The sequence below is a fragment of the Brassica napus genome, chromosome C6 (assembly GCF_020379485.1).
Source record: "Brassica napus cultivar Da-Ae chromosome C6, Da-Ae, whole genome shotgun sequence".
Classification (NCBI taxonomy): Eukaryota; Viridiplantae; Streptophyta; class Magnoliopsida; order Brassicales; family Brassicaceae; genus Brassica; species Brassica napus.
The window spans coordinates 28,870,278-28,890,089 of NC_063449.1; the positions used below are offsets into that span (position 1 = coordinate 28,870,278).

Below are 19,812 nucleotides of genomic sequence, written 5' to 3' on the forward strand. Positions count from 1 at the left end.
GTTTGAATCCCTAAACCCTAAACAAAATTTTAAATTCTAAACATATTTTTAAACACTAAACTATAAAAACAAATCCTAAATCTCAAATATTTCCTATTCTGATTTTAAATGTTGAGTTTAAATTTAAAATTTTATATTTTCAAAATCTAGTTTCACTTTAAATTTCAAACCCTAAATCTTTAACATATTTTCAAACCTTAAACCCTTTATCCTATATCTAAACCTAATAACATAAACACTAAAGCTTACCTCAAAATCTCAAATCTCATATTTTCAAGTTTTAATAAAATAAAAGAAAAACTAAAAGATAACACTTATAAAAAATCTAACCCTTATATTCTCAAAACTCCAAACCCCTAAATCATAAACATAACCCTTAAATTTCAAACATTTAAAAAATCACCAAATTCAAAATCAGAAACATCTAAACTCTAAAGCATAAAACAAAATAATAAATTCAAAATCATAAACATAACTCTTAAATTTTTATAATATATTATCTTTAAAATTAGGCAAATTAAAGAATTTATAAGAATTGTAGTTGCTTTTTTCTATGGCCATTGATTAATTCTAATCTAAGGGTTAAAATTGTCCTTTATCAATCTTCAACCTTCATTCTTATTGGTTAATTTTTTCACCTCAAAGATCTATGGCCATTGATGAAATATAATCTAAAGGCCACAATTTGTTCTCTCTCTTTTTCATTTATCTATCCTCTCATTAACGAAACATATCAACTCACTCCAGATCTGACAAAAAGAAAATAAAGTCTTTCCATATCCTTTTTTTTTTCTACGATTTTTTCTCCTTCTTCACCACTCCCATTGATTTTGATCGACTTCTCCTCCGCCATGGTTACTCCCTCCCTGTTTTTCAACCGATGCTCTCAGTCCTCCTCTTCCTGTGGCGATGAATCGCACCCTTCCGTAGATGACATCAACAAGCCAATCGTCTGAACGATCCAACCGAGGACGATGACGAACACTGGTAGACAACTGTGGGCTGGAGCCGAGGAGATCGGATTGAAAGTATGGTACTTCGGTGGTAAAGAGGAGGTTCCCTACGAAGTCCTCCCGAGATCTGACAAGCGACGTAAGATGACGAGGAATAAGAAAGAGGAGGATGTCGTGAGAAGAAGAGGAAGAGGAAAAAAATGTGAAGGTGGAGACGGTTCGAAGCTATCCTATGAAAACAAGGTTCTTTTGATTCTATGTAGTCTCCATTGCATTGGTTTTTAAACTCTCTGAATGCTCGTTACTTTTATTTGCAGGAGGATAACCCCAAAGTATCTTGTCCTCTTCTATTTAGTGTTACGACCGCAAGTGTCATGAGAAGTTGAATCTGGAACGGAGAAGATAACAATGGTGGCTGAGAAGATTAGATCTAGGTTTTTTTTAATTAGGGTTTAGGATTTTTTATTTTATTTAGATTTAGATTTTTGTAATACAATTTTAATTTATAAATCAATTTAAATTTATAAATTGTAATTTCTATAAATAATTTTATTATTTTCAATTTTTTTTTAATTTTTAACAAGAGAAACAATAACGCATAAAATACGCTATTAAAAAAATATTTAATAGCATGCATAAAACCGCTATGGTATATCATAAAACGATAGCAATGCGAAAACCGCTATCTAAAGTGTTAGACCTATTATGACGGGCGATGATACAACGCTTAACAAACCGCTATCCTATCGTTAGATAGCGTTATTCGTCCGCTATAAAAACGCGTTTTTCTTGTAGTGAGCACACTCTCTCTCTAAAGCTCTGAAGAAGAAGAATCAGTAACAAAACAAAATTTAAAATGACTTAGTCTCAAGCAAGTGACTAAATCTCAATGTTTCAATCTACTCAGAATTTGGCAATGGCGCCAATTTGATATTAAGAGTTTTCAAGGCTCCTAAGACAAATGTTGTAGTATAAAAGATTGTCGAACCAGTTCTGAGGGATATCAAAGCACCGAGAATGCAAGTACTCACTTAATCTAAGTGTAACCAATGATTTAGATGGGTTTTAAACTACTACTAATACTAGAAAGCAATAACAGAATGATACTTTCTTGACTAAGGGAAAAGAGAACTCATGGGCATAGGGATTAGACCTTGGGTGATCAAGTATCGAACTAAGGATGACAAATGATCAATCAAACTATCAACCTTAAGCCTAGACACAATTCTAAGCAAGCTCTATGTCTAGATGAACGCTCATTTGCTAACATATCTCAAACATCAAATGTCTTTGGTTGAATAATATGAAAGCAATCATTACTAACAAGTCTATTAGCTATTTTAGCACTTTTAACAACAAATGTCTTTGGCAAAGTATACTAAAAGCCTAGGAGAGTTGTCTCAGGCATTTCATCAAACACCTTTTGGGTGGGAAATGTCTATTGATCAACTTTTGAGTGGCCAACTCAGAAGATGCATTATGAATACTCTACTAGCAAGGAACAAGAATGATCTACACTAAAACATCCTAGAACTAACATAATCACCCTTAATCTCCCTAACCCATGAATTCAAAAGGTGATTACTCACTAATCTCCATGATTCCTCTTAAACCCATATTGGATTTCAGATTAATCATGTAGAGAAATATATAAGAAATCAACAAGAACACAAGATGAAAGCAATGAAATCCGAATCAAAAGAAGTTTTTACTAGTTCTTCTCTCTCGAAAAGAGATTCTCTGCCTCCAATGACTTACAAAAGTACTTAACTTAGGTTTAGAAAGTGTAAAAACATCAAAAAAGATGACCAAAAGGCCCCTGAAATAACATAAAAATCGTCCAAGCAAAACACGCGGAGTGACCTAGCATAGTCGCTCCAGGAGGTCACTCCCGACGCGTTTCTTTGTGTCTTGACCCGTCAAAACGCGAGTGACTTGAGCTGGTCGCTCTGGCTGGTCGCTCTGGCTGGGAGAGACTTGAGCTAGTCGCTCTGCCTGGTCGCTCTGGCTGGGAGCGACCTCGGTAGGTCGCTCTGAGAGGTCACTCTGCGATGCTCGACCAGGATGGATATGCCTCTAGTAAATTGATCATAACTCCTTCATTACATCTCCAAATGACTTGAAACCACTTCCATTAGAAAGCTAACTCAATTTTCTGTGTCTCCACAAAATATTAGCGACAGGAGATTTCTCTAAAGGCTCCATCCAAGCTCATCTTTCACCTCCTTTTGGATCACAATGCTCCCAAACATCTCAAATCACTCCATGGCACACTCCAACACCTAATAAGGACAATGAATGCAAAATGAAACCTAGACATGGCTAAATCCTAATCTATATGATGAAAATTCTCATGGATGAATGGATAAAACAATGTAAATATGAAAGATATCACTCGTGGATACTAGAGATCGTCGTCGATTAGGTGGAGCAAATCTCCGGGAGTCGTCGTCGCACGAAAAATCGCCTCTCACGGCGAGACCCTAGTTTTTTGAGAAATAGGGGAAAATGAGATGAGGAAGTCCACCTTTCCTCCTCGTCAACGCCGAAGCGGTTGACAAACGAGAGCACGACGCGTGGTAAAAACCGCGCCTTACAGGTCCATGAACCGGTAGAAAACCGCTAATGCGGATGGTCTTAGTCGCTATTTTTCTGTCTACAACGTAATTAATTTAACATATGCCAAGGCACCTTTAATCTGAATAACAATGAATACTTTATCATTAGGCCATGATTATTGCTAGGACTAATTGTCTGGTCCTTAGATTAATTCATTGTTATTTTGAGGTTAAGGACCAAAGTTAAGGACAATCCCAAAAAATTAGATTATTGGTAGGACTTTTTGATGTTTTTTAGTAAACTTATTATTTATTTAATCAAATAATGACATATAGAATAAAAAATTAAAATAAAACATATAATATTAAAATTGAAAACATGAGAAATTTAAAAAATTGGGAAAAAAATTACAAACATGAAAAATAAAAAAACAAACATTTTATTGAATTCATAGAAACTAAACGTTGGATTTTTTTTTTTCCCGTCCAAGTTTTTCTAAACATTGTAGTTAGGGAGATGTCCAAATTTAGCCCATATATTTTCAATCAAATCTTCTTTTAATTGTTGATGGCCTTGTCTATCCCGAACTTCTGCTCGACGACCCAATATAGTACCAAGACTTTTAGTCCTCTTGACTACAAATGTAGGATCCACATCTTCTCCTTGTTGAAATTCTGAAGCGTGTTGAGTGTATGAATCTCGTTCATCTTCGACAATCATATTATGGAGTATTATACATGTCTTCATAATATTTCCTATTTTGTTTTTATCCCATAAATTAGATGGATTTCTAACAACGGCGAATCTAGCTTGCAGGACTCCGAAGGCGCGCTCAACATCTTTTCGGACGGCTTCTTGTTTTTTAGCAAATAAACAATTTTTTGGACCTTGTGGTAGTCGGATAGATTGAATAAAAGTAGCTCATTTCGGATAAATGCCATCGGCGAGATAGTAACCCAAATGGTACTCACTTCCGTTGACATAGAAATTGACTTGTGGAGCGTTTCCGTTAATAATTTCATCAAAAACAGGTGATCGGTCAAGAATATTAAGATCGTTCATAGTACCTGGAGCTCCAAAAAATGCGTGCCAGATCCAAAGGTCCGATGAAGCTACCGCCTCCAACACAATTGTTGGTTTTCCGGTTCCTCGTGAATACATTCCTTTCCAAGCGGTGGGGCAATTCTTCCACTCCCAATGCATACAGTCGATGCTTCCAACCATCCCTGGAAATCCACGTTGTTCTCCAATGTGGAGTAGTCTTTGCAGATCCTCCGGGGTGGGACGTCTTAGGTATTCATCGCCAAACAAGTGGATTATTCCGGCGGTAAATTGGTACAAACATTTTCGAGCTGTTGTTTCACCAAGTCGCACATACTCGTCTACTGTATCAGCCCCACCACCATACACTAATTGACGAATTTCTGCGGTACACTTATTTGGTCATTACAAAGTCATCACATCACAAACTAACACATTACACGGTCATGTCCATTACAAAGTCATCACATTACAAAGTCATCACATTACAAAGTAATCACATCACATTACAAACTAACACATTACGGTCATGTTCATTACAAAGTCATTACACATAACTCATTCATTCGAAGCAAATAAAGCACATTACAAAGTCATGTAATAGAAAGGAGACCATGATTAACTAAACCATGAGCCACATACCTATTAAAACTAACACAATAACGATTACACCTAAAAAATATTCAAAGCCAAAGCCATTGGTAGACGTTGATTTCTTATTACCTAACTCAGACACTAGCTTTTCAACCCTTACCATTGGTAGACCTCGAGTTCAGGAGGGTACTGAACCGACGCTCGCTGGGTGTCAATCTCAGCTTGGTCCTGGCGAATTAGATCTTCTGTTTCGCTGTACCCACTGTCAGCTGTGTTGCCACCGTACTCCTCTGAATCAGAAGGCTGAGTATAGCTGTAATCAAGTCCCATGGATAACTTAACCTGCAAAAAAAAATAAGAGAAGGTAAATATTAGATTGACAAGCTTAACATCTAACCAAACATCAACATTCATCACGCTAATAACCGTTATTAGATAAGTAAAGCCTTCGGATAAGACAAGAAAAGCCATATAACGAAAGGAAGTACATTTATCAAGACATAGAGGGGATTAACATAAGAAGTGATTCATTAATAACGATAGACATAACGAAACAGGAACTACATTCATCAAGTTAAAGATAATACAAACTACTTAGAACATAATTTAAAGACATAATTATAAATTAGAAACGTAGCTAGGCTCTAATTCTCAGAAATAAGCAGCGAGAAGCTTATTTTTGACCATTTCTCCAGCCTCACTAAGTGGTTCTTTTTTGGCTAGAAGAGTGTCTAGAATAGCCAACTTTGAGAGTTTCTCCTTCATCGTCAAATCCTCCTTCTTCATCTCCCAAATGGTCGTATACTCAGCCATAGACTTCCCCTGACCATTACTTCTTTTTTCTTTAGCAGCCTTGATACCTATTGGTCGAACCTCATTATCACCAACATTCGTGTGAGAAGTTTGGGAACTTTCCCCACCAGATTTTCTCTTTGAAGTGCCGGTGGGCTTAGGAGTGTTAAGGCTAATCCATTTCTGTTCATGCCTCAACACACACCACGCATGTTCAAGGTTGAACTTCATGTTGTGATCAGAGTAGAATATTTGATGAGCCAACTTAAGAAGATCAGTGTCGTTCTGGCCAGAAGTCATTTGTCTCTCTGCTGTTGCAAATGCACCACATAACTTGTTCGTCAAGTCATTTATTTTGTGCCACCTCTGCTTACAAAGGAGATGCTCTGTCATCACACCACCCGCTCTACCGTGAGGACTTGCTTTGTAATATGCCTCAACACGTTCCCAGAAGGTCCGTGCATTTTGATCGTTTCCAACAACAACATCCTTAGATGTGTTCAGCCAGCCACTTATCAGAACCTCGTCCATAGCAGGCGTCCATTTCTTTCTCTCCCTACGCTCCACTGGTGTGACTACAGGTTGATCTGGCACGTCAGGTTGTTGGGAACTGAAAGGGGGGATTTCTGATGCTCCAAGGTTCACACTAGAATGAAAACTTCCATAAGGGTAGTTTTCATGGTTAACAGTTTCGTGTTGACTGTTAAGAAGTCCTATATAACTAGAAGACTGGGAATATGGATACTTTGAAGCCATACCAATACGAACAGAGAAGAGATTATAGAAGAGAAAGCGGATAAGATTAAAGGCTTTAAGATGATAGTGGAGAGATAGTAGATTGCGTCGATTATAGAAGTATGGTTGGGGTTTAATAGACAAAATTTAAAGTGTGGTAATAGTAAGCCACATTATGACTAACCATTAACCACCAAGGTCTTATCAAAAGTTATTACAGAAACAACAACACTAAACCTATCAACTGTACTTTAACTAGCTCATTAAATTGAAAGTGTATTTGGTTTCAATCGAACTAACTCTAACCTTAACTCTAAATAATCAAATTAAATATAAACGAGAGTCTCTAAATTATCAGTTACAATATATGTATGAAACTCAATATTTAACGTAGAATATTAAACCGAAAACAAAACACAATAAATTTCAGATAACATGGAGAATCAATATATAACAGGAATCCAAATGATACTAAATGAAATCAAGCATCAAGGCCAGCTAATTTTCTTAATGAAATCAAGCATCAAGCATCAAGGCGTTTGTACAAGCAAATTGCAGTCACAAACAACAGTCACAAACAAGCAAATCAAGCATCAAGCATCAAGGCGTTTCACCAAGCAAATTGCAGTCACAAACGACAGTCACAAACAAGCAAATCAAGCAAATCAAGCGTCAAGGCGTTTGTACAAGCAAATTGCAGTCACAAACAAGCAAATTGCAGTCACAAGGCCAGCTAATTTTCTTAATGAAATCAAGCATCAAGCATCTATGCATGCAAGGAAGACGAAACAAAATTAACAAAACCGTAACTCTATTTCATTTACAATCACAAACGACAGTCCCATGAAGAAGGAGGAACACATACCTCGTTTAGGTTTGAATCGGCGGAGAAGCGTCGATGAGGCAGCAGATCGATTGGGGATGTCGATTCGTCCTTGAAATCTTCGGAGGAGCTTTCGCCATGACGGATCCCAGAAACGGAGGATACAAATCGTCAATGACAACAAAATCATCTAAATCCGATGAAGAAGGAAGAACACATACCTCGTTTGGGTTTGAATCGGCGGAGAAGCGTCAATGAGGCAGCAGATCGATTGGGGATGTCGATTCGTCTTTGAAATCTCCGGAGAGGCTATCGCCAAAACTATCGCCGCAGAGAAGAGAGAATCAGGAGAAGGGTGAAAATAAAAAGACACAGTACGACTTTCCCCAACCCTATTTCGACTCCCAATTGAATGTTGCCACGTCCCTCGTAAGGACGAAGCCCAACGTCCTAAATTAAGGTCCGTTTACAATGTTATTCGGTCTTTTTGATTTATTTCTCGACCCAATATTAATAAGGACGGGCTTTGGGACGAACGATAATCGTACCCTTAGGAAACCTAAATGGGTATCTTAACCGATGACCGTGCTCTTATCGACATCTCTATTATTAAAAGAGAAGTACCCATTAAAAAATACCCCTAAGTTTTCTAACTTATTTACAATTTCATGCCACTGAGAATTAAATTAAACTACCTATTTTAATGCTTGTCTTTTCCAGTTAAATTAATGAGTTTTCCTTAATCAAATTTAATCTTAATGTCATTAAATAAACCTACCTATTTTAATGCTTGTATTTTCCAGTTAAATTAATGAGTTTTCCTTAATCAAATTTAAACTTAATGTCATTAAATAAACCTAAAAATACATCATATTTAACATAGCTTATTACGTACGAGTACGGCCCAATAATGAACTTGAATTTTATTTTTACAAAAACGTGAATCACTTGACTTATGTAATATTTAAAATATATTAACTACAATATAACAAATGAATATAACCTACCTATACTTTAGTTTGAAATGATCATGTTCAAGTTTTATATAGTCAACTTACATCATGCATCGATCGATGTACAATATTCAAACCACCTATAGTTTTCGTTTTCTTTATAGGATGTATCAACCAACCAATCATCCCATTGATTTTCTAAGTTTTATAAAAAAACAAATCAATAAATACAAACTCAAAATCCAATATCTTCTATTAATCAAAACAGAATATCTTCAATATCGTTTCTTTAATGTATCTATTAAATATAGAAACTGTAATCATAATTACCCTAATTATAAGAATATATTTGATTCCAACCAATTGAACTATTACTTCGGTAATTGATTTTCTTGCAGAAGAGGAAACAATAAATTTAAAATTTATAAGAATATAAAGATATAGAGATTCCAACCAATTGCATATATTTGCGTATGATTTCCGCATAATAAGCTTCAAATTGAACATTGAAAAAGATAGAGAGATTTTTTTAATCTTTTACCAACACAAACTTAAACAAAACGAAGAGTTAAATGTAATTTTTTTTGTTACACTTCCCGGAAAAAAACGGTTACAACATGGACTTTCATAATATGACCTTTTAACATATTAATGTTATGGATATTTAATAATTATCTTGACGAAAAACAAAGACTATAAATAATTTTTTATTAATAAAATTATGAAATTATTTACAATTTGATGACTAATTCATCGCCCTTTTTATATGTTAAAATTTTCATAGAAGATTAAAAATCATTTTATTTTCTTTAAACATGTATAATTAATTTATAATCTTGTATGCCATACTAAGTCATAATATAATATTTTTTCATATTTTACATTAATAACCATTGTTTTTATATATCGTCTACAATTCTCTAATTACGTATATTTGTTCAATTTTTTATATGATATCGAATATTCATCGTAAATAGATGGTTTAAGATGCCAAAAAATTATTTACTTGGTGAATATAATAAATCAAATATTACAAATACATTATATATTTAGTTAAATAAATAACCAAAAACCGAAAATTCAAACCCGCGCGCCTAATTTATATTAGTTTAGTAGTACTCTATTGAAAATAGCATAATCGGTCTCTGGCAATAGGCTAACTAAGACACGTGTATCAGATAAGATAATCATATCTTCTTTTGTCAACAGATAAGCATCTATGTTAAGATTATTAACATTTTCAAATTTAGAATTAATTGGTAAGATGTAATATATTGCACTCAATCGGTCCGGTTCTCCTAAAACTCAACATGATTCTTTTTTCAAACGTTTATAAAGGTGAAAGGATATATGCTACATCAATGGGAATGCTTTTGCCCAACATCTTACTTTCTCCACGGTTAGAGGCATAACACGACTGTTATGGATTCCCAAACACATTCATTGGATCCAGTAAGAATAGTAATAATGATGACAATTTATATTTTGTATAAAATCGTAAAACTCTAACAATTGTCCATTTGCATTATCAAATCGTTATCTATAAAAATCACCAGACTGTATATCTCGTTTCAGATATTTAACAAAGCCCTTAGGCTTAACACGATATATATAAGAGCATCTTTATCCAAGGATACTAGAAGGGTTCTTATCGTGTGGATCCCGCGTAGGACCCATTAAAAAGAAACTGGTTACCAAAACTACCAAATAGTAGTCGGTCTTTAAGGGTTTCTTACACTGTTCGCGGGGCCCACTGACACGTGGCGGTCCGCGATTGGTTTGTTTTTAATTTTTTTTTTCTAAATTCAAAAAAAAAAATAATAATAATAATAAAATTAAGAAGCCCCAAATGGGGTTTCTGTCATAATGATGCTCTAAAATCTAAGAAAGCAAAAGAGACGAAAGAAAACCTTTAGAAATCAGAGGAGTATGCATATTGTTTCATATTATAGGTAGTTTTAGCAAAAATAAATTGTTTCATAATATAATTAGTTTTCACATTTCAATGCATCTTTTTCACTTATTGGATATTGTATGACCAATTAAATACTCCACATGTTCTGAAATGTAAGATGTTTAGAATAATTTTTATGTTCTTATATATAAGATGTTCTCATCTTTCTAGGTAACTTTAAGTTTATCAAAAACTGTGTAGCCAATCAAATTTAATAGTTCTATTTTGTAATTGGTTGAGTAGTTTTTAGTTTATAATTTTAATGATAATTTTTAGGTAAAAAGTAATTTTCTTAATAAGTGTGTACTACCCAAAACATCTTACATTTCAGAACAGAGAGAGTACTATAAACTTTTTTATAATTGATTGAATTTATTAATTAGATATTATTTTTTAAAGTAACATATTTCTTAATAATAGTGATTTTAGCTAAAACTACCTACAATATGAATAGAGGGAGTATTAATCAAATACGATTGAAAATTTAGTAGATATATTAATAACCGAATATGACTTCGGAAAAGTTTTTTTTGTTGTTAAAAAAGTTAGTATTTAAAAAAAACATGTAATTCTTAAATAATATAAACCAAACTTATAGGCACATATTCTTTTGGTAGACGTGATGCGTGTTGTTGAGGCCACTCTGATTAAGAAACATATAAAGATAGTGGATGTGGTAGTGAGCTCACTATCACATTATTTCTACATGCATACTAAATTTTTCGTCTAACTGATGTATCATTATTCCATTATCTCATGATGTTAAGGATTGAACTGAATGTATGCACGACACTCCATTAAAACTAAAAAGAAAGTCGGGAGATATATGTCTCTCTGTTTTTCTTCTTCGTTGATTTTAGCGGTGACATAAGTATCTATTTGATAGCAATGAATCTTTAAACTGTACGTTCCTATTAAAGTTGTTAATAACTTAATATACATCCGTCTCCAACCATGTGGATTTTTCGATAATGGATTCCTCAGCCGTGAGTAATAATACTTAAGCACACACTAACCTAACCTTTTTTGTATTTCTATCATTTTTTTGGTGAAAGATTCGGGTGACTGTGAATAAATTACAAAAGCTATATCTGCTTCCTGTTCCACACGAATCACTTAACTTTGGAGTTTGAACGATACTATACATAATACATTATAACTTGTACAAAATATAAATTTTACAAACTACGAGGAGATGAAGTCTTCTTTTGGTATCTGGCGTTACCCACAGAAACTAGTCCAAGTATTATTTTTACAACGTTTATTTTGAAAAAGAAAAAGAGTTAAACTCGAATCTGACATAGATCTAACCTCGGATGGAAGGTGCAACTCACGATATGCCCTCTCCCGGGTTTTCATACGGACGTATCCGCAGCCGTGGTGAGTAGAACAATGTGACTTAATTTCCGCAGTAGGAAGATCGAACCCGAAATGTGTTTGCATCCAAGGCCCGTCCACTACCACTGGACCACAAGGCCCACTCTTTTTTCTACAACATCTATCTATCTATCTATCTTATTAAAACTCAAGTACAAATTAGATTTGTTTGGAAACATAGATATCAATTTTTTAAAAAAAGTTTGTTTGGAAACATGGATTGCAGTTTAAAAAAAAAAGTTTGTTTGGAAACATGGACTGCAGTTTAAAAAAAAGGTTTGTTTGGAAACATAGATTGCAGTTTTAAAAAGGAGGTTTGTTTGGAAACATAGATATCAGTATATTAAAAAAAATGTAATGGGCTTATATTTTTAAGAAAAATTAGAAGTTCATTATATTATGATAAACTATCTATCTGGTACCTAATCGGGTTCGGTTCAGGACTGTTTGGGTTTCAGGTTTACGGGGTCAAAAATTTCAGCCTCATTCGAATATTTCTAAATTTCAGTTCGGGTTCGCTTCGGATTTTTGCGGGTTCAGTTCGAGTTTGAATAACCCATTTAAATTACTTTAAAATTTTAAAATTCATTATATACTTTAAATTTCTCAAAAACTATAAACAAAATAATATATTAAATATAAATTTGAATAACATATGTCAGAATACCTAAACTTAACATATCAATTAGAACAGTTTAAATATTGGATAGAGAATCAATAATTATTTTAAATATTTTTGGTGTTTTAAGTATACTTTTACTATTTTAGATATTTACTTTTGACTATTTGTATATATTTTCAAGTATTTAAACCAGCTTAAAAGTATCATATATATAAACATTAAATCTAAAAGTAATTAATATATAAGTATATAAATTTATTTCGGATACATTCGAGTATCCGAAATATTTCGGTTCGGATCGGGTTCGGTTTCGGTTCTCCAAAAACCAAAATTTTGAATAATTCGGATATTTAATCAATTTCGGTTTGGGTTTGATATTAATTTTTCGGATTGGGATCGGTTCGGTTCTTCAGATTCGGGTATTTTACCCAACCCTAATATTATTGACATGAAAAACAAATAAAAACATACTTTTGAAAAAATACATCCGCGCGGACGCGCGAGTCAAAGTCTAGTTTATCTTATTAAAGTAGAAGTACCATTTAGATATGTTTGGAAACATGGATAGTAGTAAAAAAAGAATAAAAGGTTGTTTGGAAACATTGATAGCAATGTATTAATTTACTATTTTACAATTAATTTCCTAAATCTACATATACTATACGAATGAGTCTATAAAAAAACAAACATACACAAATGAGCCTGTAATTTTGTAATATATTTAGACATGTTTTTGTGTTGGTCCAATGCTAATCAAACAAGAAATATGACATACGTATAAAATGTAAACGTGAGACTAGAGATCAAACCAAGTCATACACACCCAAAACCATAACTGATCATAAGAATATCATTTCATACAAACCCAAAACCATATAAATTCACTAGAGTTATGTATAAACCACATATAGATGTTTAAAAAAAAACAGATATACAATACTAGAAACATAATTACCCAACATACAAACCTTAATTTTTTATGGACTATCAAACCGGTCATTGTTATATTGATTATTCAACTGATCAAATAATTTGAAATGCTATCGATTTTACAGCTCACCTTAAAATTCTTACTACAATGTTTATGGCTCACAACATTTTACGGACGTCCCAGTTACATGACACAATGATGAAATACATAGTTTAAACAATAAACAAAAGTAGTTAAGATGGAATCGTTAAATTTTTTGTTTCTAAAATTTGTATATACTGTAAAACATGCATCTGTGCAGTCAAGATATAGTTTTTATTAAAGCATATGCGCTATGCCGCTTTCTTTGGAATAAAGTGTGCTGAAAGAAAAAAAACAAGCAAGCGGAAATAGGGGTGTTCAATCCGGATATCGGTTCGGTTTCGGTTTGGTTTTTTCGGTTTTTCGGTATTTCGGTTAGTAAAATATAACTACCATTCTAAATCCATATTTACTTCGGTTCGGTTCGGTTTATATACCGTCGGTTTTTGGTTTATTCGTTTTTATACCAAAAAAACATAATTCTTTATTTTGGGATCATATTATATGAATTTTAGAGTCTTGTTGTCAACACATTCATTTATTAAAAAATATTATAAGTTTAAATAAAAGAACAAAAATAAAAAATGTTTCTATCATCTAATAAAATAATCAAATCTATAATTAAAATCAAAGATCAAAATTTTGATAATAAAAATAAAAAAAATAAAAAATAAAATAGAAGCACGAAGCACAAACAACAAGTTATTATATTCTTTCATATTTAGCGTTCATCAAAGTCATGTTTTTTCTATTAAACATGAAACTCTATTCGTTTATAGATAAAAAAAATTGTGAAAAATTTCCACTAATTGTTATCATCAAATTTATAATCTTTATTTCAATTTAGTCAATGCTAAATTAAAGCAAAAAGATCAAAAGAAGACTAAGAAAATAAGAAGCATGTTTGCGATGAATTGTTATTTAATTATAGTTCAAGTGTTTTACAAATCATGACTATTTTACTACTGTAAAAAATATGGTAATAGTTATTAGCAAAAAAATTAACTTATGATTTTCATACGTTGTTATAAAATATATATATATTTACATGTTTCTATTTTCTGATCGGTTTTATTCGGTTTATTCGGTTTTATCGGTTATATACCGAACCATATCCAAATCCTACGGTTTTTTAAAAATCATATCCATTCGGTTTGTATGGTATATACCAAATCCAAACCATATTATCTATTTCGGTTTGGTTCGGTTCGGTACGGTTCGGTTTTGCCATATTGAACAGCCCTAAGCGGAAAGAATAAAAAATGAAGCAAAGAACAGACGAAGAAAATGTTGAAAGATTCATATTGTTCTCACTTAATTAAACTTTCCCTTACATATCATCAAAAAAAATGAAACAGGAAAAACGAGGGCATGTAGGGAAAAAATGAAGTTGCCTACGAAAGTACTGAAATCCATAAATAAAAACCAAATGAAAATAATTGTTTTAAAAAAATTAATTCCATTTTCTAATAGTTAAATTTTTAAAATTAGTTCGATTATAATATAATTCCAAACATTTTTTGATATTATAAGTTGTCTCCTATAGGCTATAGCTACTCGTCCATGTGGTTTGTGTGAAGCAAATGTAGACAAGCTAATATCAGATTTTGGCTTTAACTTTGGTTCCGAGTTCTGACGATTGCTAGATCTATGCCAACATCAGTCTCCTTTGTAATGACAAGTAAAAGTAAACAAATTAAGACGACAGTTACCTTTATCTCTTTATAGTAATCAATGGTAATAATTAAGATGACACAATGATACAGTCAATTCATGGCCCCTTTAATGTCGTTTCTTTGAATTTTCCCAGTTCTTGTCGGAGGGTTTCTGAATATCACATGATCCTACACATAGAGATCAAAGCGTAAATTTTTTTTTTTAAACTCGAAAATTCATTTTATTCACTGAAAATATACAAGTTGAAACACATAAGCCAGCGAAAAATGAATAAATCCCCGAAAACAATAGTCCAAAAGAGGGAGACATGATACTAACCAAACCAACCGATGGATTTTAAAACAATAGACAAATAATATATAGAGATATAATGGAATTACACAATAGCGTAAAAACTTTCACTCTTTATCTTTTTTTTCTTCTTCTAGTAAATAGATCTTCCATACTATTCTTTCTCCGAAAACATATATAGTCATGATATAATAACTACAGAAATAGGATACCTCTGATTAAGTTTTAAAATAGAAATTAGAAGCTAAACGTACTAGTGTGTAAGACCCCAAAACTATAAGAAAGAGGAACAAAACGAGTTAGAATAAGCACCTTAAAGTTCTAGTCATCACTTTCTATAACTTGAATATTCGATGCAAAAGTTGTTGGTTTTATGTTAGATTGTCTTCACAGAAGTTAATGTATTTCTTAAAAAGATGAGGTCCTATCCACTCACAAAGTAGCCCTGAAAAAAAAAACGGAACCGAAAAACCGAACCGGAACCGACTATCTGAAACCGAAAACGGACCGAAACCCTCAAATACCCGAATGGTTCATATATTTCTATATCCGAATAACCGAACTCGAACCGGAACCGAACCAAGAACCGAACGGGTACCCGAATATCTGAAAAAAAAAATCACCTTTTAATATAAGGTAAAATGTCTTAAACCTTACTAGAAACCAGGTTGAACGGGAAGAATGAAAACATTGTTACCACCAGACCACATTATCTTTTATGTACTATCTAATATTATACATACTAGGATAAGACCTGCGCCTTGCGCAGGGTAAGTTTATTTGTATATATTATCGATAGTTTCTTTTATATATTTGATCATTTTATTTATATATATAAATATTTTTTGTTGCTATTATATAATTTCTTTCCGATGGATCGGATCAATTTTTATTAAAAATAATGGAACAAAACTATAATTAATACATCATGGGTTGATCGGATCGGACATTAAACAAATTATGACATAAAAACATTATTTTTTCTATCGAACACATTCTTTAAAAAAATGAACAGTATTGTTTTCACAGTTGAATTATTTTGACTTTTATCTTCCATATGGTTTTGAAAGCTTTCAAATCAACCATCGAATTGATACATGTCATTTTAATGTTTTTAGTCGTATACTGAAGGAAAACTTACATTTTTGTATTTTAAAGTCGTTTTAAAAAATTCAAAATATAACATATAAGAAAAAATCTAACATATAAGAAAAATATAACATATAAGGTGTCCTCATTTTTGTATTTTAAATTCGTTTAAAAAAAAAATATAACATATAAGGTTTTCTATTTTTGTAATTTAAAGTCATTTTAAAAAATTCAAAATATAACATATAATAAAAAATCTAGTTTTTTAATTATATGGTTAATGTGATTGTTTATTTTTGTAATAATATAAAATTAAAAAAAATGAAAAAGGATGCAAAAATTGTTATCAAATCTTTATTATTCATAATCATTAATTGTCATATATATGTAAATCATATTAGGTAATTTCGTAGCTTTTATTTAGGGAAAGAATACACACTTCTTATATTTTAAGTTAATATAATGTTCTATAGTGGACATTAAACAAATTATGACATAAAAACCTTATTTTTTCCCTCGAACACATTCTTGAAAAAGTGAACAGTATTGTTTTCACAGTTGAATTATTTTGACTTTTATCTTACATATGGTTTTAAAAGCTTTCAAATCAACCATCGAACTGATACATGTCATTTTAATGTTTTTAATCGTATACTTAAGGAAAACTTACATTTTTGTAATTTAAAGTCGTTTTAAAAAATTCAAAATATAACATATAAGAAAAAATCTAACATATAAGAAAAATATAACACATAAGGTGTCCTCATTTTTGTATTTTAAAGTCGTTTAAAAAAATATAACATATAAGGTTTCTTCATTTTTGTAATTTAAAGTCATTTTAAAAAATTCAAAATATAACATATAAGAAAAAATCAAAAATTTTTATTATATGGTTAATGTGATTGTTTATTTTTTTAATAATATAAAATTAAACAAAAATGAAGAAGGATGCAAAAATTGTTATCAAATCTTTATTATTCATAATCATTAATTGTCTTATATATGTAAATCATATTAGGTAATTCTGTAGCTTTTATTTAAGGAAAGAATACACACTTCTTATATTTTAAGTTAATATAATGTTCTCTAGTGGACATTAAACAAATTATGACATAAAAACCTTATTTTTTCCATCGAACACATTCTTGAAAAAAGTGAACAGTATTGTTTCCACAGTTAAATTATTTTTACTTTTATCTTCCAAATGGTTTTGAAAGCTTTCAAATCAACCATCGAATTGATACATGTCATTTTAATGTTTTTATTCGTATATTTAAGGAAAACTTACATTTTTGTAGTTTAAAGTCGTTTTAAAAAAATTCAAAATATAACATATAAGAAAATTCTAACATATAAGAAAAATATAACATATAAGGTGTCCTCATTTTTGTATTTCAAAGTCTTTTAAAAAAAAAATATATATATATATATATATATATATATATATATAACATATAAGGTTTCCTCATTTTTGTAATTTAAAGTCATTTTAAGAAATTCAAAATATAACATATAAGAAAAAATCTAATTTTTTTATTATATGGTTAATGTGATTGTTTAATTTTTTTTAATAATATAAATTTAAACAAAAATGAAGAATGATGCATAAATTGTTATCAAATCTTTATTATTCATAATCATTAATTGACATATATATGTAAATCATATTAGGTAATTCCGTAGCTTTTATTTAAGGAAAGAATACACACTTCCTATATTTTAGGTTAATATAATTTCTCTAGTGTTATATAATTATGGAATAATGTGACACCATTAGATTAAACTATACTTTATATTAGATGCTCTAGAATTCTTTGAAATGAAATTTAGAAGGCATTTAGAGTGCCACCTAGGATTTGAGGTTTTTTTTAATTAATACAAAATTAAGGTTTTAATTTTTCAAATGCTTCTCAATTAATATATAGGGGATATATCGTATTTCTAAATTAAAATACATTAAATACTTATGAAAATAACATTTTAGTAACTCGAACCATAGTTGGATTGACGAATATGCAACTGTGTAACCACTAGACTACTTAGATTAACATGTTAACTAATATATTTTGTATATATATATATATATATATATATATATATATATGTTCATATATTAAACGGTATCTGAAACCGAATTAGAACCGAACCAAAACAAAATCGAAACATAACCAAAATTTCATAAGTACCTATTGGGTACAAGAATGATTTATCCGATATACCCGGAACCGAATGGTTTCTATCCGAAACCGAACCGAATATCCGAATGCCCATGGCTATCACAAAGCATCACCAAAAATAAGAACTACAGTATTTCTGCAACTATATTTTTTTTTTGTTGCAATCTATACTATTAAAGCAGAATTCTTCTTAGGATTATGCCCCTGACTTTTTCAATTAATTACAAAATTTTCAATTAACTTTTTCAGTGGCTTTTCCAATAATAAACCTGATTTTGTCGGTCAAAACAATTAACTAGATTTGTAAGGGCAGTGGGTTTGAACCTATTAAGGTAAATAAGATATATGTTTGTTTTGCTTTCTGGGTGAATTGGTTTTTGCGATCCAACTTTATCATTTTTGCATGTGATTTTAAAATCAAGTAATGATGCGTCTCATTTTAATTCTTTTTGAGAAAATTAAAATATTTGAAAATATAAAATATCAACATTATAATTTTTTCATAATATAAACATTACATATTATATTTTTAATAAAAACTATAACATTTTTTCTGAATATAGTAACTTTATTTTATTAAAATTATTTGTTATTACTTGCTATATTATTTATACCTTAAATAAATTGATATGTAAATAAAATAATTTTCTAAATATTTCTCTCATTTTATTATATTGGTGATTCACAATATGAGGATTTTTTTTATTTTACCTCAATTATTTAAAATGATTTAAAACAGAAATGTAACCAAAACCAAAAAAATCGAAATTTTTATATATCCATACCACACAAAATATCAAATATTCAATCACTTTAACCAAAAATCAACTTCATATATAACCAAAACTGTTCGTATATTTGTAAACCAAAAACCACAACCAAACTGAAACCGAAAACAAATAAAAGCAAATTAGAGTCGAACGAAAACCGAAAATGTTTATAGTAAAATAAATTAGTTAACAAACAGTTATATCAATAAATTTGTCAACAAATATATTTCCGCGCTTTTAAAGCGCGGATCAAAATCTAGTTATCATTATAAAAAAAAAAACTATTTTTGCTAGTTGAAAAAAGAACAAATGGGCTAACATAAATCCTGGAAAAAGCTATATTGGGCCGGGCCTGCAAATTTAAGAGCCCATATTCTCAGGCGTCGTTTCTCA

At 31.0% G+C, this 19,812-nt stretch overlaps 1 protein-coding gene across 1 annotated transcript; it reads right to left on the reverse strand.

The window, feature by feature from the left end:
* Positions 1 to 5,303: 5,303 nt before the first annotated feature.
* Positions 5,304 to 6,695, reverse strand: LOC111203180 (glutathione S-transferase T2-like). Its single transcript, XM_022696674.2, has 2 exons — positions 5,832 to 6,695; positions 5,304 to 5,489 (listed from the first exon to the last, which is right to left on the reverse strand). Exons 1-2 carry the CDS (start codon positions 6,693 to 6,695, stop codon positions 5,304 to 5,306), a joined length of 1,050 nt encoding a protein of 349 aa, XP_022552395.2.
* Between the last annotated feature and the right edge of the window lie 13,117 nt (positions 6,696 to 19,812).